This window comes from Dasypus novemcinctus, chromosome 12, assembly GCF_030445035.2.
Source record: "Dasypus novemcinctus isolate mDasNov1 chromosome 12, mDasNov1.1.hap2, whole genome shotgun sequence".
Classification (NCBI taxonomy): Eukaryota; Metazoa; Chordata; class Mammalia; order Cingulata; family Dasypodidae; genus Dasypus; species Dasypus novemcinctus.
Genome location: NC_080684.1, coordinates 36,987,980 through 37,009,812, shown reverse-complemented (window position 1 = coordinate 37,009,812; position 21,833 = coordinate 36,987,980). Strand labels below are relative to the sequence as shown.

The 21,833-nt window shown below is 47.9% G+C and overlaps 1 protein-coding gene across 1 annotated transcript; it reads right to left on the bottom strand.

The window, feature by feature from the left end:
- Positions 1-1,840: 1,840 nt before the first annotated feature.
- Positions 1,841-20,043, bottom strand: FAM186B (family with sequence similarity 186 member B). The gene is made up of 8 exons (XM_058308276.2): positions 19,821-20,043; positions 18,641-18,866; positions 11,408-11,590; positions 7,615-9,295; positions 6,872-7,064; positions 5,603-5,781; positions 4,739-4,924; positions 1,841-2,171 (listed from the first exon to the last, which is right to left on the bottom strand). The coding sequence occupies exons 1-8, from the start codon at positions 19,971-19,973 to the stop codon at positions 2,030-2,032; spliced, it is 2,943 nt and encodes a 980-aa protein (XP_058164259.1). The 5' UTR covers positions 19,974-20,043; the 3' UTR covers positions 1,841-2,029.
- Between the last annotated feature and the right edge of the window lie 1,790 nt (positions 20,044-21,833).

Here is a 21,833-nt window from a genome sequence, read left to right as displayed (position 1 = left end):
CCATAGCCAGGTAATTTCCAGTGCAAAGTTATAAAACTCCTTTCACATGTAGAGCAATACATTTAATGTGAGGGCATTTTAATGTGTTGGATACAATTGGGGTGATGCCTCCAAATAAGAGGGGCCTGGGTGGCTGGACATGGCCTGTTATTGCCACAGCTGTCCTCTGTGCCCCAAACCTTCCTCTCCCCACCGGGCATCCTGTGATACCTTAAGCTATGGCCCAGAAAGCACCCCCTACTCCTGACATCATTCACAAAGCCAGCTCTTACATCCCCATCCTCCTCACCCTTCTAGAGCAGGGGTTCTTAGCCAGGGGTCCACAGAGTCCCCAAGGGTGTGTGGAAAGATTTCAGAGGGTCTGTGAGCTTGAATTGAAGATTAAAAAAAACATTATTCTTGCGGGGATGTATTGGTGCGGGTGTGATATATTTATTAAATAATACACAGCATAGTGTGGACTTAGTAAGGGGTCCGTGGTTTTCACCTGACTGGCAAGGGTTCCGTGGAACAAAAAAGCTTGAGAACCCCTGTTCTAGAGTCTCAGTCTTAAGCAAGGAGGGGTGCCATTCCTGAGGAGCAATCACTGGATTATAAATTCTCTGAGGTCAGGGGTCATTTCCTATTTGACTTTTTATTATACCTGGTCCCAGTCCAGGTCTGGCCAGACGAGTGGTGAAGGAAGACTTGGCAGATAGCTGTGTGCAAGAAAGGGTGAGGTGGAAGGTGCGCAGTAAATGTTTGCTGAGTGACCTAATGAAACTAGTGTCATGAGCAAATTTATCAGATGATTGCCAGAGATGGCTTCCTGAGCTGGTGCCACCTAGATTTAGAACCTCTGTGTGTCCATTTCTTCCACCTTTGTCCTCCCTCCTCAGAGACACAGTCACCTTTGCCTCCTGCCCATTTGATCTCCTTTTGTTCATTTGTTTGTTTGTTTTTTAGGAGGTACCGGCGATTGAACCTAGGACCTTACATATGAGAAGCAGGTGCTCAACCACTTGGGCTACCCCTGCTCCCCTCCTTTTGTTCTTATCTTTTGAGCTTTCATGCTAATCATCTATGTCAGTTACTTATTTGTCCGTGTCTCTGATTAAATGAAGAGTTTATACCTACTTTTAATTTTATTTTTTATCTTTTTATTTCTCTTCCCTTCCCCCCACCAACCCGAGTTGTCTGCTTTCTGTGTCCATTCGCTGTGTGTTCTTCTGTGTCCACTTGTATTCTTGTCAGCGGCACTGGGAATCTGTGTCTCTTTTTGTTGTGTCATCTTGCTGCATCAACCCTCCGTGTGTGCGGCGCCACTCCTGGGCAGGCTGCACTTTTTTGCGTGGGGCGGCTCTCCTTACGGGGTGCACTCCTTGCATGTGGGGCTCCCCTATGCGGGGGAAAACTCTGTATGGCACAGCACTCGGCGAATGCTCTATCTGTTGAGCCAAATCCGCTCGCCTTGACATCCACTTTGTGCCAGGCATGAATCATGACTGTCCCAGCTTGTTGGCCCCCAAAGGACAGAGACAACACCTGGGAAAACCTCTCTGGTGCCCAGTTTAGTGTCTAAAACACGGGTCCTTAACCTTTTTTATTCCATGGACCCCTTTGCCAGCCAGGTGAAAACCACAGACCTCTTACTAAATGTACACTATACTATATATTATTTAATAAATATATCACACCCGCACCAACATGTCCCCACAAGAATAATATTTTTGTTCTTTTTATTTCAATTCAAGCTCATGGCATGCCCCCTGGTTAAGAACTCCTGTCTAGATGGTCATGGACCTGGATCCAAAAATGGGATGAAGGGGTGTGGGTTTCAGAAATGTGACAAAAATTTTTAAAAAATAAGCAAAACTCTATTTTATTAAAAATGTACAGTTTGGGGACTAAAGGAAGAAAGTTGTTGCTCAAAGTTCTAGGGCCACTCCACAGCACCCACAGTGTTGCTTTGAAAGCATCAGACAGGAACCTGCATTTATAACCAGTTCTTGTGAGGTTTCTAGTTGCTCTGAAGTCTGAGAATCACTGTCTAAGGGATGGAGGAGGGACTGATACTGTCTCTGTCCTGGCTCTTCAGGGTTCCGGGAAGTGACTCGCAGGACTTTTTGCAAACCAGGTCAGCCGACTCCTCTATGGATTTCTGGCTTCCCTTTCTTTGGGTCACCAAGGCACTGAAAGAGTTAAGACAGTTACAGATGGAGGAGAAGCTGCGGCACAGCCCTGGGAATGTACGAGCCCATCCAGCCTGTCCCAGAGTGTCCCTGGTTGTCTCTGGGAGACAAGCCCAGAGCTGGGCTCAGACTCGACCTGGACGTGGACCTGCTTCGTGCAGCATTTCTGCCAAAGCCCATGGGCCCTGCTTCGCTACTGGTATCCTGCCTCTGGGCTTACTTCACAGAGTACTTTTTCCCTTACCTCATTCTTCCCCGCGCCTCTGTTTCTTCCTTCCTGCTCCCACCTAATCTCTTTCCCAGGTACCAAGGGACAAGCCGTCTTGTCTGTCTCCAGAGTGCTGGGCATCTGTGTGAGCCTGGGCTTGTGTGATCTCGGGGTACCCGTGTGTACCATGGGGGCTCTGCCTGAACAGGAATAGATCCTGAACGAGGAGGCCGGGCAAGTAGGGTTTAAAATCTTCCTTCAGCTGCAGAGAGCTTCTGGTGTGTGCACACAAACGTCTTCCATAAAAACTGCGGAGATGCTTCCAAGACAAAGCAGCGAAAGATTTTGGAGAAGAGCGTCTGCTGGTTTTTGAGGGACACAGTCTTCTTAGTGTCACGAACGGGCTGAGCGGTCTCCCCAGCGGGCCTCTTGACAAGGTCAGCCGTCGGTGTAGTCGGCGGGATGTCAGGCCTCGTAGTGAAACTCGACGATGCTGTGAACTGGGCAGAAGGGCCAGGGCTGCTGGCCAGGTTGGCAGGGCCAAGAGAGGTGAGCGGGCTGGGGGCACAGAGCCAGTGCACGTGAGGCTTCATGGGGAGGGGGGCGGGTGACCAAAGAGACGTGACTTGGGGAGTGGAATCAGGGGTGTCTCTGGAAGGGCACGAGCACAGAACGCTCACAGAAAGCGCCCCAGCCCCAGCACTGGCCCAGGGCGGCGTGGGAAATGCTCGTGCTGTAACAGGACAGGGCAGAGACACCGAGGGCCGCTTGAGGCCGGGCAGGTAGCGCCAGCCTGGGACGCAGAGAAAGTCGGTGGGAGCAAGGCTTTGCCTCTGCCCCTGCTAGTGTGGTAACAATGGAGCCGTTTGTATAAAGTTGCCACGTGAAGAAGAAAATTGTATTCACCTAAATTCCCTTAGAAAGGGGAAGCTGTCTTTGCCAGGAACAATGTTTTGATAAGTGCTTAGGCTAAAAGCTGAGATCCCAGTGGAGGCCGGGGTGTGGGTGGAAGAGCTCTGCTGGAGACAGGAGGGAATTTTAGAATTTCTGCATCGTACACCAGAGAGGGAGGCGGGGAGAGAGGGGAAGAAAGCGAGCTGCTCTTCAGAGCTGTTTCAGGTGAATCCTGTTCTCCACAACCCCCTTAAATTTTCAGAAAGCTACTAAAATCATGAAATACTTGGGGTCAAGAGGAGTGTGTGCAAAGGCCCATGCAAAGACTTTCTGTGTACGAGAAGGACAAAGGGGCTGGGCCTCAGGTTCAGTCGGTTGCTGGGCCGAGCCCGGCGCTGACGAGGACGCAGAGAGGAGAGGGCCTTGGGCTGTGGGGAGGGCCTCGGGCAGCTTTAGCCGCATCCCAGGGCGGCAGGGCCCCAGCTGACTTCTAGGTTGTGTGGGTTATTTTCAATTCCATCGGCTATATCCAAATTCCCCAGTTAAAAACAAACTCGCTAACGAAACACAAACACCCCGCACCTGGGAAGCTCTTCAGGCGCTGAAGACCAGGTATCTAGGCACAGCTAGGTGCTAATGCTAATGTCCAGCTGGGGCCCTGAGCCCACTTCACAGCAGAGGCCCAGCCGGGGCCTGGCTTTCTTGGACGCTGCGCCTTACAGAAGGCCCGCCTGGAGGGTGGGGGCAGCGCCAGCATCTTACAGCTCTTGGTTCCGGTCGGTCTAGCCTGGCAGACATCAGTGCCCTTTCCCTGCCAGAGAATTTTATTGGGGTGGGAGGATGGGACGGTGATCTAGAAAGGTTCTCTCACCAAGAGAGCCTGGAGTCCTCAATTGTGGCCTCTTCAAGCCAAAAAAGACAAAGGAGAGCGGAGACTTTTCTAACCAGAAATACTTGGCTCACTAAGTCCTGCCTCCCTCTCCTGAGCTGCTCTTCTCAGGGACAGCTTGAAGGCAATCAGGAAAGGAAGCTTCCCAAGAGAGCCCAGGCCCAGGTCTGGAATTTCTCACCCCTTCCTGGTCCCCATTTCTCTATTCCTGCACCTGGCTCTCCTCAAGAGCAACCTCAGGCCTAGCGTGAATTACGGTTCTTTAGAGCAATTCCCCTGCAGCCCAGGGAACAAGCGTGAAGGGAAAACTTCTGGAGCACTCCCCAGGGATTCTAAAGTCCTTTGAGGGAACAAAAACGGCGCTGGCACGGGGGGCCCATGCTGATGTCTGATGATTGGATGAGGCGTGGAAGCGTCTCTCTGTTGATGGGGCACAAGACATGAGGTCATCCTTAACACTGGGAAAGAGCTCTCTTGGGCCTTGAGCAGGGACAGCGTTCACTCTGGCCCCTGCCCTTGGTGCACAGGTCCCCTAAGTCCAGATGAACCATCCAGCCACCCAGCCTTGTACCTTACCGGGCCTTGAGGGACGTCAAGCTTTTGTGGTAGGAAGAATGCACATCCAACACCAACAGGCGGGGAATATCTGGGTACCCCCCTTGCTCGTCCCAGGACAGACTGACAGGGGTCTTCTTTTCTATTGCGTGGCTGGAAGAGGCCACATCGGTCTTCCAGACAGCCTCCATCTGGTTTCCCTGTTGGCTGGGGGTTGGGGAGTGCCAGAAAGTCCAGAAAAGAGTTAGACTCAGAGAGAAAGAGACTGAGAAACAGCATAGGCTCTCCGGGGCCACAAGGCCCAAGACACTGGGCCTTGTTTTCTTTTCCACTCAAAGGCCGGTTCTCACTACCCTCCTCGCGGGCCCCTGCCCTCAACTCTGAGACCCACTCCCCTAGGGCTCCTCTGGCTAAAGAGCTGCTGGGAGAGGCCCCTGGGCCAGCCGCTGGCCTTGCAGGCACACCCGGGCTGGAGCCCTGAACCAGGCCCACCAGGGCGCGTTTGGATAGGAGTCTCCTCGGCTGCCTAGAGCTCTCGCGTGCCTCTTTTTTAGTGTGAGGGTCACGCCATGAGAAGGATCAGGCAGATTTACATGGACAGCCCAGTGGCAGGTGCCAGATGGGTGCTCAGGGTGGAAATGTTTGTAAATTCTCCGCTGTGGGTCCACAGAGTCTTTCAGGTGCATCATTTGAAACCCACTTGGCCAGGCTGGGCCCTGAAGCCCACACCCCACTGCACCCACAGTCCCCTCTAGGTGCCGTGCGGGCTTTGTGTGTCTGTGCCCTCCCTGAGCTGCCAGCCTCCCCAGTTGGGCCTCCCCTGCTCCCTGCCTTCTGGCATCCCCCCCCATCCAGGGGCTGCCCTCTCGGCTTCCCTGCACCTACCGGGCCATCCTCGGGGGCACCTGTTCCCGGCGTTTGGATGTAAGGTGCTCTGGGGGTTGCTTGCCAGAGGGACCTCTGGAGCAGATGTGCCGGCGTAAGGCTGGGGGGGACTTGCTTCTCCTTGGCTTTGGGGAGGTGACCACAGGGGTGTGCAGGTGGACGTTCCACTCCAGCTGGAGCTAGAGGGACGAACAGAGGCGTCAGGCGGATGGGAAGGTGTCATTCACAACCTCCACACCAATCTGAAAAGCCTGCAGATTATGAGGACTTGTGTAAGGTAGAGGGAAACTGAGTCAGGAGGAGCCACCAAGGCTAAGGTCCTTTCAACTGCCCAATGCCACCACGTGAATGAACCTTGAATCACGTTGAATGAAATAAGGCAGACACAAAAGGGCAAATATGGTATGATTTTAAACTTAAATGAAAAATTAGAATGTGCAATTTCATAGAGAGAGGAAGTAGATAACAGGTAACCGGGGGTGTGGGGAGGGAATGGGGAGTTAGTGCTTAATGGGTACAGTTTCTGTTTGGAGTGATAAAAATGTTTTGGTAACAAATGGAGGTGACGGTAGCACACACGTTGAGGATGTAATTGATACCACTGAATTGTATACTTAAAAGTGATTAAAATGGGAAATATTTTGTTATATATATGTCACCATGATAAAAAAAATTTTATATGAGTGAAGGGAGCTATTAGAAAAAGACATTTTCAGACAGCCAGTACCTCCCATGCACCCTTTGTGAGAAAGTGACTAGAGGAGGTATTCCACTGAAACAAGGAAGTAAACCAAGAAAGACCTAGAATCCAGGAAGCAGGGGAGCTGACCCAAGAGAGAAGCAAAGCGAGTCCCTAGCATGAGGGTGAAGGTTGATTCCAAGATGATGGCTGTCCACCAAGCCTGGAGAACAACCAGAATTGACAGGAGCAGGGCAAATCTAAGTACAGGGCAGGAGGAATCCCAGGACAAAGCCAGGGCTGCTGCAGCCAGCCGTGTCCCATGCCTCCAGGAGAGGCTCCCTTCCTTAGCTCCTTTTTAAGGGGTGTCTCTATCAGGCTCTCCCATATAGATAGATTAGAGAGTTATCCATCTTTAGACTCAGGTCACCTCCTGCCTTCACTGGGGGTTCAGAGGCTTTAACCTCTCTCCTCTGCCCCTCGCCCACAGTCACACCCCACACGCCCACTGGATAATTTTCTGGCCCCATCCTAACTGACCATGCTTCTTTTGCTGACACCCCAAGGAGGTGGCTGGGCAGGAGAGGCACCTTGGGGAACATGGTCACCATGCTGCTCAGACACTCTCGGCGCTTCTCCTCCAGGTCCTTCTGCTTGCCCGTCCAAGCCTGCAGCCTGAGGCTCTGCAGGCTGTCGATGTTTTCCAGGAAGACATAGAGGTTCTGGGTCTTGTAGGTAGCCCCAGTTTCTCGCATGGTTTGTATGTTATGGATCACTTCTTGTCTGGGAAGGGAGAAGTGATTTAGTGAGTGGAGTGGTCTTCTCCTCTCCCCAGGTCAGTTAACCAGGGATGACTTGGTTTTCAAATAATTCCTGGGAGCAATAAGAGAATTGGAGGTTGATGAGAGCTGGGGAAAATAGGAAGCAGAGAAGTGAGAGGTGGAATTAGGGGAGGAGCCTCAGCACTAGGGTGGGAACAGGGAAAGAAAAGTAAAACCAAGTGGGGGGAGCATATTAGGTGGGTTATGGACAGGGTAATAGGAAGAGGGGAAGAAATGGGGAAGTGGGCTTAGAGGACAAGCCCACTATAGGAAGAACAATATGTTAGTGCCCCACCCCTCAAGGGTTGGCCAAGACTTTGAGGCCAGGCATCTTTTGCTGTCCCCTTCCCTCAGGGAGCCCTTGTCCAGGACTGGGGTGATTCTCCTCCCCAACCCCTCCCCCCCATATCCTTTGCCCTTTGCTCCTCCTCTCCCTTTGGGTTTCAGTCTGTCCACACATTGCAGTTGGTGTGGGTGAGTGCCAGCTGGGTGCTAAGTAGGACCAACCTTACCGGAGGCTCTGGAAGCGTCTGTAGAGGATGTACTTATGGCATAGGTATTGCAGCCTGAGCATGCTCAGCTCCATGGTGGTGGTGGTGAGCTCCAAAGCCTTGCTGCGCAGGTAGCGGGGCAGCCCCAACTCAGCTTCCCCACTCAGGAGCTGCACGTTCTTCCTCTGTGCCTCCAGGTCCATATGGTATACCTTCTCCTTAGGAGCTACTGGGGACGTCTGCAAAGAGGACCGGGTCATCCTTCGGATGGGTATTCCATTGGCAGGAAAGGAGGCTGACTTCCTGGGTTTTGTGGGAACCCGGAGGGCCCGGGTTTTCAGAGTAGACTCGGGAGAACTTATGGTCCTCTGGTGTCCCAGGGTGGGCTGCTGGGTGCTAGAGGCCCTAGGCAAGTATGACCTCCTGACTTGGCGAGCAGACTGGACCCGGGTTGGAGGAGGCACCAGCAGTGGCTCTGATTTCTCCAAGTCCCTCTGTTGACTGGTGGTCGTGAAGATCATGCTCTCTGCAGCCTCACTTGGCTGCTCCAGCTCCTTCCTTGGGGTCCCTTGCTCCTTTTCTGGCTGGACAAATCTCTGCTGCTGCCCCCTCAGCTCTTCCTCCATCTCCCACTGCCGCAGTTTCTCTTGGTGCTCCTTCTCCAGCAGGACCCACTGCTTCTGCCGCTGCAGCCACATCTCTTCCTCCCCCAACCACTGTTGCTTCCGCTTTTGCCAGCTGAGCTCTTCCTCCCAGGGCTCCACTGTGCTTTCCAACGACTCCTTACTGGAGCTCTCTGGGGTCGACTGTTTCCTCCTTAAATGGACAATAATTTGGAATCCTTCCTTCTCCCGGGCTTCTTCCTCAAAGAAGTCCTCCTGGTCTGCATCTTTGTGGCCTGGACTTTCTGCTACCAGTCTTTCCCATTTATTAGGAATCTCATCATCAACTGAGGATGGTGACTCAGCTTTAAGGCTTTCAAGGTCCTTGCTTCTGTATACATCTGCGATCCTTGAATGTGTGGCCATGGTGGAAAGTGACTGATATGCTGACTGTGTATCACTACTGTCCCAGGCTGTGGACATGGGACTTGGGGAATGTGGGGAAAACAACTTCTCCTCCTTCTTGGGCTCCTGTTGGGTTTCCTCCATGACTGTTTCTTTCTTTGGAAGGGTCTCTTTCTCCTCTTTCTCAGGGGAGGCTGAGAAGTCAACAGAAGCCTTGTCTTGACCTCTAGGACTCTGAGCTTTCTTCAGCTGGAACTCTAAGGCATGCTTTATTAGGAGGAGGTCATGGTACTTTCTCCCTTGAATTTCCACCTGCTTCAGTAGGGCATCCCTTTTGCTCTCAAGGACTTGGAGGGACTTCTGGAAGTACAATCTCTGGCTGCCGAGCTCTTTGGTCATTTCTATTTGCATGTACCTGTATTTGGTCTCAAGAATCCTGTTCTCCTTGTGCTGGAGGATGAAGGCCTTGCTGAGGTTCTCCAACACAGTAGACATGTACCTGATGGCCCTGACCTCCCCCTTGTTGAACATGGTGGAGTCCAGGAGCTCCTGCAGCATAGACTTCACCTCGGAAACCCTCGTGCAGGTGCTGTGCTTGTCCTGGAGCATCTCCTCTGGGCTCAGTGGCTGGGGGTGGGGTGGAGACTTTCGTGGGCTCTTTTCCTGCCAGCCCTGCCAGAAGGTGCGCTTGGATGCTGGGAGAGGTGGGAAGAACAAAGGCAACGAGCTTTCATGGGTCTCAAGGATTATTCCGATTCTCCAGACCCTGCTTGGCCCAAATTCCCATCTAGCCCTCTTAGGAACTTGGCAAGAATGAGGGGCAGGGGCTGTATGTGAGGTCAGGGGAGGTGGTCAGGAGAGACCTCTGCCAGGCTCAGAGCATGCCCAAAGCATCCCCCTCAGACTCCGCCAGCTGCACAGCACGGCAGGGCCTGGAGGCGCCAGGGACTAGTCAGTCCAGTTCAACTCAATTCAGCATACTCCTGATCCACTATATTCCCCCAGAGTAGATTATTTTTCTGAGCATATCACCTCCCAACCTCAACATCTATGTTTGGCTCCCTATTGCCAGCTATCCAAACTCCAGAAGCCTACAGACTCCAAATCACTTGGGAAGCTTCCGTTTCCCTCCCTTTCCACTGTGTATGTAGAGAATTTATCACACAACCCTGTAACTGTTCATGGTTGTTTTTTTTTTAGTCAAGTGTTTGTTTTTCCATTTTGGGAGATCATAATCTGACGAAAGCAGTGGGCTCTTTCACCAGGAAAATGCACATAAGTGCAAAATGTGCATGCTGTATTCAAACCCATTCATAGGCTTTAGCTCGGAGCCTTGGTCATATTTGTATCCCCTTGGACCTACTATGTGTAGATAGTAAGCTTATTTGGAAGCATCCATCCATTTGCCCATTCAGTGACCATCACTGGCAGAGAAAACAGGGGCTAACTTTGGATGAGTAGCGAAACGAAATAAGGGAATTAAGTGACACTGAAGTCAAGCTAGCATCTAGCTAGTATTGTCAGAGAGGTCACAGGGCCTAGTGTTTAATTAAAAGCTCGGATTCTGCAATCAGATAACTTGGGCTTGAGTCCCGTCCTTCCCACTTGCCGTGAGGACGTTTCCTGACCTTTCAGTGTCTCAGTTTCCTCATCTGAAGCATGGGGATCATCTTAGCATCTACTTCATAGGACTTAATTAGAGCAAGCCCAGCACCAGGTACCTATAAGTGCTCCATAAATAGCCCTTCAAATAAATGAGTAGGACACAACCCTTGCCCTACAGGAGTTAATAATCTAGCGAGGAAATAAGTCAAGGAAACAAATAACTATATTTCAAGGCATAATATGGTAAGAGATGTGTAGGAGAGATTGTCTCCTCAGCCACCTTTCCCTGCCTCTCCCCTTACCTCCCAGTCGACCTTGCTTGACCTTGCCACTGAGAACCAGAGTGATAAAGTACTAATGGCAGCTACTGTTTTCTAAGCCCTGACCGTGTTCCAGGCATGGTGCCAGATGCTTCACGCTGTGCCAAAGCCTCCCCAGAATACTGCAGTTAGACAGTGTTCTCCTCATTTTACATATGAGGAAACTGAGGCTCAGAGAGATGAAGTAACGTGCCCAAAGTCACCGAGCCAGCCACTGACAGAGATGGGATTCAAACTCAGGTCTGTCTGATTCTGAAGCGCGTGCTCTCGAGTAACATGAAAAAGAGTAAGAAGCCAGAACACCACAGGGTCTGGCTTCTTCGTGGTCCCTCCCCCTCTCAGAGCTTCGACGTTCTCCTCAGCAAAATGAAGGAATTTGGTAATCCTAGGTGCCTCCTAGGGCCCATAGGGGTCAAGTTCCAAGGTTCAGTCCTGTGGACTAACGCGTTCTGGAGCAGCCACACCTGCAAGGTTCTGGAACGGCATCTAGCTGAGCCTTGCCAGACTCTTCCGTGCTGCAGCCAGGTTTGGAGTGAAGAAAGGATTTTTTTTTCAGACTCTAGCTATAAACCCCAGCGTCCCTGATGGGCTCACCTCGTCTCCAGAACCTGCATATGGCCACTGCTCCAGGAGGGTCTGCGGGGCCCTCCACATCACCTCGACCCCCAGCCCTGCGGGAGAGCATGAAACTGCTCCGTGCTCAGCCTGGCTTCGGTACCCACCCACCACCCCCTCACCACTGCTCGGCCTTCGCAGAGAGAGCTTTCCCTACGGAGGAGGACCTGAAAGACCCCCATGAGTGCCAGCGGGCAACTTCTTCCCCCGAGAGGAGCATCCAGCCCACCCCCACACAGCCCGCTCCCACATGCTCTTGGAACCTACTTAGTACCCTTTTCTTTTGTTCGTCAATGAGAGTGGAGCAAAGGGAAATGAGAGACTCGATGCCTCCCTTGGTGGCAACGAGAGAGAGAGGCAGCACTTTCTCCATCACCTCGATCCATTCATCCAAGGCGTCCTCTTCCTTCTCACTCTTCCTGTTCCTGATCTCATAGGTCAGACTGTCACCTGGAGAAGGAGGCAGAGGCGCGGGCTCAGAATAACCTGTCCTCTAGGGAGCCCTACGCGGCCCTGCAGCACGGGTTGCACCAGCAGGCTTTGAGATCAAAGGGGTTCCACCTCTTACACGCCACGTGATGCTGGCCCAGTCACTTATTCCCCTGAGCTCAATTTCCTTGCCTATAAAAGGGTTGGGTGGGGATGAATTGAGATAATACCTGCAGGTAGAAAACGTGCAATAGACATTCAGCAGTGTTGCTGTTCCGTAAGGGCAGGGGTGCATCTGTCTTGTTATCGCTCTTTCCCCATGGCCTAAAAGAATATCTGGGCAATTGAACGGATTAGCGCTGAGGGACCACTGAGCTCCCCAGGGGCAGTGAGCAGGGAGCGGCACGAAGCACATCCCTAGACCGCCTCCTCCACCACTGCAGCATCGCCCACAGCTCCCAGCAGACTGAGGGCCGGCGACGGCAGGAGGCGCATAGGAACAGGTGGTGGGTAGCCTGGCTCCAGGGCTGCACGTGGCTGACCCACATCCACAGGCCTGTCCAGTTGTGTACAGCTGGCATGAGTTCTGCTTGGCCCAGGATCCACGCAGAAATGGACATATGGTGCTTTGAATATTTTGAATACTGTAGATTCCTCTGTGAAATAGCTAGCATTAAAAAAAAAAAATTCCTGGGAAACGGACTTTGGCCCAGTGGTTAGGGCGTCCGTCTACCACATGGGAGGTCCGCGGTTCAAACCCCGGGCCTCCTTGACCCGTGTGGAGCTGGCCCATGCGCAGTGCTGATGCGCGCAAGGAGTGCCATGCCACGCAAGGGTGTCCCCCGCGTGGGGGAGCCCCACAAGCAAGGAGTGCGCCCGTGAGGAAAGCCGCCCAGCGTGAAAGGAAAGAGCAGCCTGCCCAGGAATGGCGCCGCCCACACTTCCCGGGCCGCTGACTACAACAGAAGCGGACAAAGAAACAAGACGCAGCAAATAGACACCAAGAACAGACAACCAGGGGAGGGGGGGGAATTAAATAAATAAATAAATCTTAAAAAAAAAAAAATTCCTTCTGGTAACAGACGAAACAAAATTTTCCATCTTAGCCACTTTCATGCGTACAATTCAATAGTATTACATTCACAATATTGTACTACTGTCACCATCATCCATTACCAAAACTTTTAACTTTTTCTTCTGAGATAATTTCAATCTTACAGGAAATTTGCAAAAATACTATAAAGACAATAAAGAGAACTCCAGTATACCCCCTACCAAGATACCAGGTTTACCAGCTTTTAACATTTTGCTGCATTTGTCTTATCATTCTCTCTATATCTGTCTGTCTGTCTTTCTACATAGCTATTTAACTTTTCTAAACATTTGAGAATAGGTTGTCTATGTCATCTTCCTTTAACACTTAATACGTCCATGTATATTTCCTAAGAACAAAGCTACTTAGGTATCTTTAAGTATACATTAAGTAAAGCTATCAAGTTTAGGAACTATATTGATAAGTTTACAGTCTATATTCCAATTTTTTCATTTGCTCTTATGTCCTTTTGGGCATTTTTCTCCTCCACTATTAGATCCAGTCCAGGATCATGTATTGCATTGAATTGTCATTGTCTCAATTCTCTTTTTCTCCTTTTTAATTGTAGTAACATTTATGCAGCATAAAATTTCCCATTGTTGCAGCTTCTCCTCCCAAGCATGCAATTCAGTGGTCGTAATTACATTCCCAATGCTGTGCTACCCTCACCACCATCCATTACCAAAACTTTTCATCAAAGAGAAACCCCATACCCATTACCACTAAGTCCCCACCTCACCACAAACCCTTCCTGGTCCCTGGCAATCTGCTCTCTGTCCCTATGTATTCGTTTGTTCTAGATATTTCATACAATGGGTGGAGTCATACAAAAATTTCATTCAAAAGTAGAATCATACAATTTTTGTTGTGTGACTGGATTCTTTCACTTATCATGATGTCTTCAAGATTCATCCACTTCATTCCTTTTTGTAACTAAATAATCTGCCATTGAGTGTTTTTATCACTTTTGTTTATCCATTCATCTGTGGATAAACACTTGGGTTGTTTCCACCTTTTGGCAATTGCGAACAATGCTGTTATGAACATCAGTATATAAATAGTCCTGCTTTTATTCTTTTGAATGTATACCTAGATTGGCATTTCTGGGTCATATGGTAATTCTTTGTTTAACTTTTTAACCTAGAGGATCTACCAAAGTGTCTTCGATGGTAGCTGCACCATTTCACATTCCTACCAACAATGTACAAGTGTTCCTGGTGCTCTGCAGCCTTCCAGCACTTGTTATCCCCTCTTTTTCATAATATTCATTCTAGTGGTTGTGAAGTGGTCTTTCTTCACGGTTTTGTTTGATTTCCCTAATAGCTAATGATTTTGAGCAGCTTTTCATGTGCTTGTTGGCGTTTCTCTTTTTTTAAAGATTTATTTACTTATTTACCCTCCCCCCCCTCGTTTTTTTGTGCTCACTGCTCTCTGTCCATTCACTGTGTGTTCTTCTGTGTCTCCTTGTCTTCTCTTTTGGCAGCACCAGGAACCAACCCTGGGACCTTCCAGAGTGGAAGAGAGGTGCTCAAACTTCTGTGCCACCTCAGCTCCCTGGTCTGCTGTGTCTCTTATATGTCTCTCCTCTGTGTCTCTTTTTGCTGTATCATCTTGCTGGACCGGCTCTTGTGCGGCCTGGCACTCCGTGCGGGCCAGCACTCGGCTCAAGCAAGCACTCTGCATGGGCCAGCTCTCCTCTCGGGCCAGCTTGCCTTCACCAGGAAGCCCTGGGAATTGAACCCTACATGGTAGACGGGAGCCTAAACGCTTGAGCCACATCTGCTTCCCTTGTTGGCCATTTATATATCTTCCTGAGAGAATTGTCTATTCAAGACCTTTATCCACTTTTTAAATTGAATTGTCTCTTTGTGGTTGAGTTGTTGGCATCCCTTAAATATTATGGCTATTAAACCATTTTCAGATACTGGCACACCTCAGAGATATCATGAGTTCTGTTCCAGATCACCACATAAAGCAAATATCACAATAAAGAGAGTAAAACGAATTTTTTTTTTGTTTCCCAGTGCATATAAAAGTTATGTTTACACTATAATCTAGTATATTAAGTGTGCAATGGCATTATGTATGAAACAAACAGTGTTCATACCTTAGTTTTAAAATACTGCATTGCTAAAAGACGCTAACCATCATCCGCACCTTCAGGCAGTTGTGATCTTTTTGCTGGTGGAGGGTCTTGCCTCAGTGCTGATGGCTGCTGACCGATCAGGGTGGTGGTTGCTGAAGATTGGAGTGGTTGTGGAAACTTCTTAAAATAACGCAACAGTGAAGTTTACCGCATAATAGACTCTTCCTTTCATAAAAGATTTCCTTTCATGAAAGAATGCGATGCTGTATGATAGCATTTGACCCTCAGTAGAACTTCTTTCAAAATTGGAGTCAGGGAGTAGATGTGGCTCAAGCAGTTGAGCTCCTGCCTCCCACATTGGAAGTCCCAGGTTTGGTTCCCGGTGCCTCTTGAAAAAACAAAACAAACAATAAAACTAATTCAGGGAAGCCAATGTGGCTCAGTGGTTGAGTGCCGACTTCCCACATATGAGGTCCCAGGTTCAATCTCCAGCCCCTGGTACCTAAAAAAAAAAAATTGGAGTCAATCCTCTCAAACCCTGCCACTGTTTTATCAACTAATATTCTAAATCTTTTGTTGTCATTTCAACAGCATCTTCACCAGGAGTAGTTTCCACCTTAAGAAACCACTTCATTGCTCATCTGTAAGAAGCAACTCCTTATCCATTAAAGTTTTATCATGAGATTACGGTAATTCAGTCTCATCTTCAGGCTCTGTTTCTAATTGTAGTTGTCTTGCTAGTTTGAGTCCATCTGCACTTACTTCCTCCACTGAAGTCTTGAACCCCTCAATATGATCCATGAATCTTGGAATCAGCTTCTTTCAAACTCCTATTCATATATGTATTTTGACCTCTTCCCATGAACCACAAATGTTCTTAATGGCATCTAAAATGGTGAATCTTTTCCAGAAGGCTTTCAACTGACTTTACCCAGATCCATCAGGGGAATCACTGTTTATGGCAGCTATAGCTTTACAAATTGTATTTCTTAAATAATAAGACTTGAAAGTTTAAATTACTCCTTGATCCATGGGCTGCAGATTAGATGCTGTTTTAGCAGGCATGAAAACAACATTCATATCATTGTACATCTCTTGGGTTACCAGGTGCATTGTCAATGAGCAGTCATATTTTAAGAGGAATTGTTTTCTTCTGAGCAGTAGGTCTCAAGAGTGGGCTTAAAATATTCAGTAAACCGTATTGTAAACTGATGTGCTGTCATCCGAGCTTTGTTATTCCATTTGTAGAGCATGGGCAGAGTAGATTTGGCATGATTCTTAAGGGGCCTAAGTTTTTTGGAATTGCAAATGAGCACTGGCGTCAACTCTAAGTCACCAGAAGCATTAGCCCCTAACAAGAGTCAGCCTGCCCTTGGAAACTCTGAAGCCAGGCATGGCTTTCTCTCTCTAGCTATGAAAGTTCTAGATGGCATCTTCTTCCAATATAAGGCTGTTTAGTATGCATTGAAAATCTTTTGTTTAGTGTAGCCACCTTCATCCATTACCCCAGCTAGATCTTGTGGATAACTTGTTGCAACTTCTACATCAGCGCTAGCTGCTTCACCTTCCACTTTTCTGTTAAGGAGAAGTTGTCTTCCCTTAAACTTCATGAACCAATCTCTGCTAACCTCAAATTTTTCTTCTGTGCCCTCACCTCTCTCAGCCTTCATTGAATTGAAGAGCGTTAGGACTTTGCTTTGGATTAGGCTTTTTTCTTCAGGTAATGTTGTGGCTGGCATGATCTTCTGTCCAGACCACTAAAACTTTCTCCATATCAGCAATAAGGCTGTTTCGCTTTCTTACCATCCATGTATTCAGTGGAGTAGCACTTTCAATTTCTGGCTAGAACTTTTTCTTTTCATTCATAATTTGACTAACTGGCTCAAGAGGCCTAGCTTTGGGCCTATTTCAGCTTTCAACGAGCCTTCCTCACTAAGCTTAATCGTCTAGTTTTTTACTTCAAGTGAAGAGATGTACGACTCTTCCTTTCACTTGAACACTTAGAGGCCATTATAGGGTTATTAATTGCCCTAATTTAAAAATATTATTGTGTCTCAGGGAATAGGGAGGCCCCAAGGAAAAGGAGGAAGATGGGGAAATGGCATACATTTATCGATGAAGTTTGCCATCTTATGTGGGCACGGTTCATGGCTCCCCAAAACAATTACAGTAGTAACAGATGCAATATTTTAGACATTTTCATTATTATTATGAGAATTGCCAAAATGTGACACAGAGACAGGAAGTGAGCACGTTGTTGGAAAAATGATGCCAACAGACTCATAAAAAATGCAGTATCTGTGAAGCACAATAAACAAAGTGCAATAAAATGAAGTGTGCCTGTATATGGCTTCCAAGTACTGCCTCCCATTCTGTAGGCTGTCTTTTCACTTTCTTGATAATGTCTTTTTTTTTTTTTTTAGGAGGTACTGGGGATTGAACCTAGGACTTCACACATGGGAAGCAGGTGCTCAACCACAGCCATACTCACTCCCCTTGATAATGTCTTTTGAGGAACAAAAGTTTCTAACTTTGATGAAATCAAATATATATATTTTTTTCTTTTGTTGCTATTTTTTTTTTATGTAAAGTCTAAGAATCTATTGCCGAATACATGGTCCTGACGATGTTCCCCTATGTTTTCTTCTAGGAATTTTATGGTTTTAGCTCTTATATTTAAGTCATTAATCCATTTTCAGTTAAGTTTTGCATATGGTATGAAGTGGGGGTCCAATTTCACTCTTGTTTGTGGATATCCAATTTTTCCATCACCATTTGTTGAACAGACTGTTTTTTTCCCATCAACGGGCTTGGTACCCTTATCGAAAATCAATTGGCCATCTTAACAAAATTAAGTTTTCCAATCCATGAATATGTCTTTCCATTTTTTAGGACTTCTTTGATTTCTTTCAGCAATGTTTTGTAATTTTCAGTGTAACAAGTTTTTTATATCCTTGGTTAAACTTATTACTAGATAATTTATTTTAGATGCTATTGCAAATGGAATTGTTTTCTTGTTTTAATTTCTATATTGTTCATTGCTGGTGTATAGAAACATAACTGATTTTGCATGTTGACCTTGTACCCTGCCACATTCTGAATTTATTAGCTCTAGTAGCTCTCTTGTGCATTCTTGGAGATTTTTTAAATATATAGAATCATGCCATCCACAAACAGAGATAGTTTTACTTCTTCCTTTCCCACTTGGATGCCTTTTATTTCTTATTCTTACCTAGTTGCTCTGGCTAGATCTTCCAGTACAATATGGAATGGCAGTGGTGAAAGTGGGCTTCTTGTCTTGTTCTTGATCTTACTTTCACTGTTGAGTATTAAGTTAGCTGTGAGTTTTCATATATGCCCTTGAACATGCTGAGGAAGTTCCCATCTAGTCTTAAATTTCTAAGTGTTTTTATCAAGGAAAGGTGATGGATTTTGTCAAACATCATCCTGCATCAGTTGAGATGATTGTGTCTGTGTGTGTGTGTGTGTCTGTTCTCCGCTGTCCTCTTACTGCAGTGTAGGACATTGATTGATTTTAAGCTGAACCACCCCTGTATTCCTGGGATAAGCTGGTGTGGGTTTTAATTTAATTTCTATCTTGCTAAAAAAAATGAGATGTCATAACAGATCAGTAACTTAGACTTCATCATATATGCCGCTAGAGTCACAACCTATTATGTTTTGGACAATTGTATGTTTGCCTGTCTGGGGAGTGGGGATGAGGTTTTGGGGTATGTGTGGTGGGATGTTTCACTGGGGAGGAGCGTTATGATGTGTCCCCTGCTCCCCCAACCCCCTACCTAGCCAATGCTGACCTAGGGTAGGAAAAGGAGGAGACTGAGTGAGCTGGGACCAGCATTTGGGGAGGAAGGCACCCACCCTGCAAACTCACCCCAGTCACCCAGCCAGCGGAGAATTTCATACAGTTGCTTCTCTTTGGTCTTAGCATCTTTGGAGAATGTTGCGATTTTTTCCAGCAAGACGAACCTGTTCTTGCCCTTCTGCTCCGTCTGGTAAGATTTTGCCCTTTCTTTTAAGTCATATCCCAGTTCTTCCTGGAAACGGTTGATGACACAGTTGACATTGTCCAAGATGTCTGAGAGCTGGGTAGAAATAGCCTATATGGGAGGTAGCAGAGTATAGCGTTTAGGGGTATGAACTCTGGAGCCAGATGCCATGGGCTAGTGGTGTGACCTTAGCAATCACCTAACCTCTTTGGGCCTCAGTCTTCTTACTTGTAAATTAGAGATCATTGTAGTACCTGTGTCACAGGGTTTTCATAAGGATTGAACGAATTAATACTTGTAAAGTGCTTAGAACAGTGCCTGAGGCATGAGCGTTAGCTAATATTATCATTTTTATTATTCGATCAGGTCAGCAAGGGAGGAAGATACTAAAAATCCACAGCAAGTATTTATTCAGAATTTCAGGACTTGCTAGGGACTTCTGGACATCTCTCCTCACAGAGATCCAGAGGCAACAGAGAACGAGAAAAACGAGGCCCCAAGAAACCCTCAGGATCAGAGGCACAAATAAAAAATATGAGAATCTCCTCTATTTTCTATGTAATATTTAGGTAATCTAAAGCTTCTTTAAAAAAAAAATAATCAAAAGAAGCATAAAAGAAAAAATGGCCTATTATTGCGCACACACAAATGCAGTATGGGGTGTCTCTGTGTGGGGTGTCTGGAGCCTGTGGCCATTCCCCTGCGCCCTGTGAGCTTTCGGGCTCAGCTTGGGGATTCCAGACAGGTCGCCAAGGGCAGACCTCAAATCAGAAATTCGGGCTCCTCCCTTGGGTTCTCTCAGGAACCACTGCTCGGTGTCTCAGGGCTATCCTGGAGTTCTGCCTCCTTCCCTGTGGTCTGCTCCCTTCTAGTCCCAGCCCTACCTCAGGGGGGTTTGAGTCAGCTCAGCCCTGGAGCGGCCAAGTCTAGGGGGTGGATGTGTCCTGGTACTCTGTCTGCCCACCCAGGCCGCTCAGCCTCCCAGGACCCCTGGGGGCCCAGAGCTGGGATCAGTCTCTACATCAGACCCCAGTAGAAGGGGGTGTCCCTCATCTCAGGGGCTACCTCCTGAGCCCGAGTTAGCTGGGCCGCCTCAATCCTCGAGATGATGGCTTTCACGGCCGTGGGGGTCACCAGCTGTGGAGGGCGGTTCTCCATCCTGGGTGACTCGGCCGGCCGCAGCGATGTCCCGGATCTCTGGCACCCCGGCCTGGGCATGGCGCTGGCTGCTGAAGCCGCCGAGGTGGCCCCTGGGCACCCGCCGCTCAGCCACAGCTCCTCCCATAACTGTCAGACATCACATTCCAACGGACCCTCTTTTCCCTGGTGACATCATCGGTGTGGTTGGAATAATGACTCCACGTAGTAGCAGGTATCAGAATTTCATGCCTTTTAAGCCGAATAATATTCCATTGTATGTATATACCACATTTTGTTCATCCCATTCCTCGGGTGATGGACAATTGGGTTGTTTCCGCCTTCGGGCTATCGTGGATAATGTTGCTACGAACATTGGTGTATATTGAGAGGCCTTTGCGAAGCAAATGGTTTAAATGGACATTGCTCTATGCCCAGGGCCTAGAACTACGCCTGGCACTCAGTAAACACTTTGTGAATGAATGAATAAATGACTGTGTAATAACAAATACATATACACGCAAATGAGCCTTCCTTGCTAATAAAAAGTATTTTTTAGACTTTCAGTATGTTTAACAGATAAGGAATTAAACATTGTTTAAGTTGTGCCTTTCTGCTAGTAACTTATCACCTGTCTTTCACATGTTATCATTCATTCATTATTCAAGTTTTGCTCTTTCATTGGTTCTTTCACTCAACAAATATTTAGTGGTAATAATCTGTGTGCCAGGCCTAGGCCCCGGTGCCGGAGCTATGGAAGTGAGTCAGGCACTCACGTCTTGATTTGTGGATACCTGTCTGTCTCTGCATCCCTCGATCTGACACTGCGTGATCCTTTAATTTCTTACGCTTTCAGAGCATGGTGTAGTTTACAAATAACTTGTTCATCCTCCCAAACAGGTGCGAGCCAATGAAAGCTCAGAGATTATGGATTTGCCTAAAGTTGCAGAGCTGGTACTTAGTACTTAGTACTTAGTACTTAGTCAGGGCCCTAGCCTGGTTCCCTTTGTTCTCAACCTACGATCTTTTCTTTTTCTTTCTCTCTTGCCTTTCTTTCTTTCTCTCTCTCTTTCTTTCTCTCTCTCTTTCTTTCTTTCTCTCTTTCTCTCTTTCTTTCTCTCTTTCTTTCTTTCTTTCTCTCTACCCTCCCTTCCTCCCTCCCTCCCCCTCATCCCTCCCTCTATCTTCATTTTCTCCTCCTCTTTCCAAAAGAGCCATTACTTTATCTAGTAAACACTCAATAAATGTTGGCTATTATATTATTATCATTATTGACTGACATTTTACTTGGCTCACAAGCTTCCATTTCCTGATGCCAGGAACTTAGAATTGTCAGTTCACGGTTTACTCAGCCATTTCTAGCTTAAAATTTAGTCTCCTGGACTTCGGGTGTCATATCCTCCCCTTTCTTTGCGTTCTTCTTGTGGGGTTTAAGTCTCTGTCCTTGGGGAGTAGAGCAGCTCCTTACCAGGAGTTGTTGGCTTTCACTCAAGTGGCTTCTGCGAAGATGCCCAGCCCCATGGGTCTCTGCCCACCGGCCTCCGGTCCCACTCTGTGCATGCCTGTGTCCATGTCCCCCTGCCACCCTGCAGCCATATCCCATAGATCTCTCAGAATCCTTCTCGTTCCAATATCAGAGAGCTCTGGAAGAGTCCAGGTCTCAAAGAAACAGCCTTCCCTGTCTCGGAGCAAAGTGCTGCCTCCACAGCTTCGGCTACAGAGAAGCTTGGGGCTCTGAAAGCCATCGCTGTGAACATGAGGTCAAGGGTAGATAAAGATTCCTGGGACTGTTGATTGGGGCGAGGTAGGAAGAAGAACGGGGATCAGGGCTCAGGCCTAGGGACTTCTAAAGAAAAACCTCTAAAGATGAGTTAGCCCCTGAGAGAAAAAGAGATACCATTTTTCAGCTCCACAAGGGACCAGAGAAGGTAGGGCAGGGCA

Coding starts and splice junctions, on each gene's coding strand:
- FAM186B (XM_058308276.2), bottom strand. CDS start 19,973: ATGCCCAGGCCGGGGTGCCAGAGATCCGGGACATCGCTGCGGCCGGCC. Junction 9,296..11,407: donor ACAAAAGAAAAGGGTACTAA/GTAGGTTCCAAG, acceptor CACCTCTCCCAG/CATCCAAGCGCACCTTCTGG. Junction 7,065..7,614: donor AGACGCTTCCAGAGCCTCCG/GTAAGGTTGGTC, acceptor CTCCCTTCCCAG/ACAAGAAGTGATCCATAACA.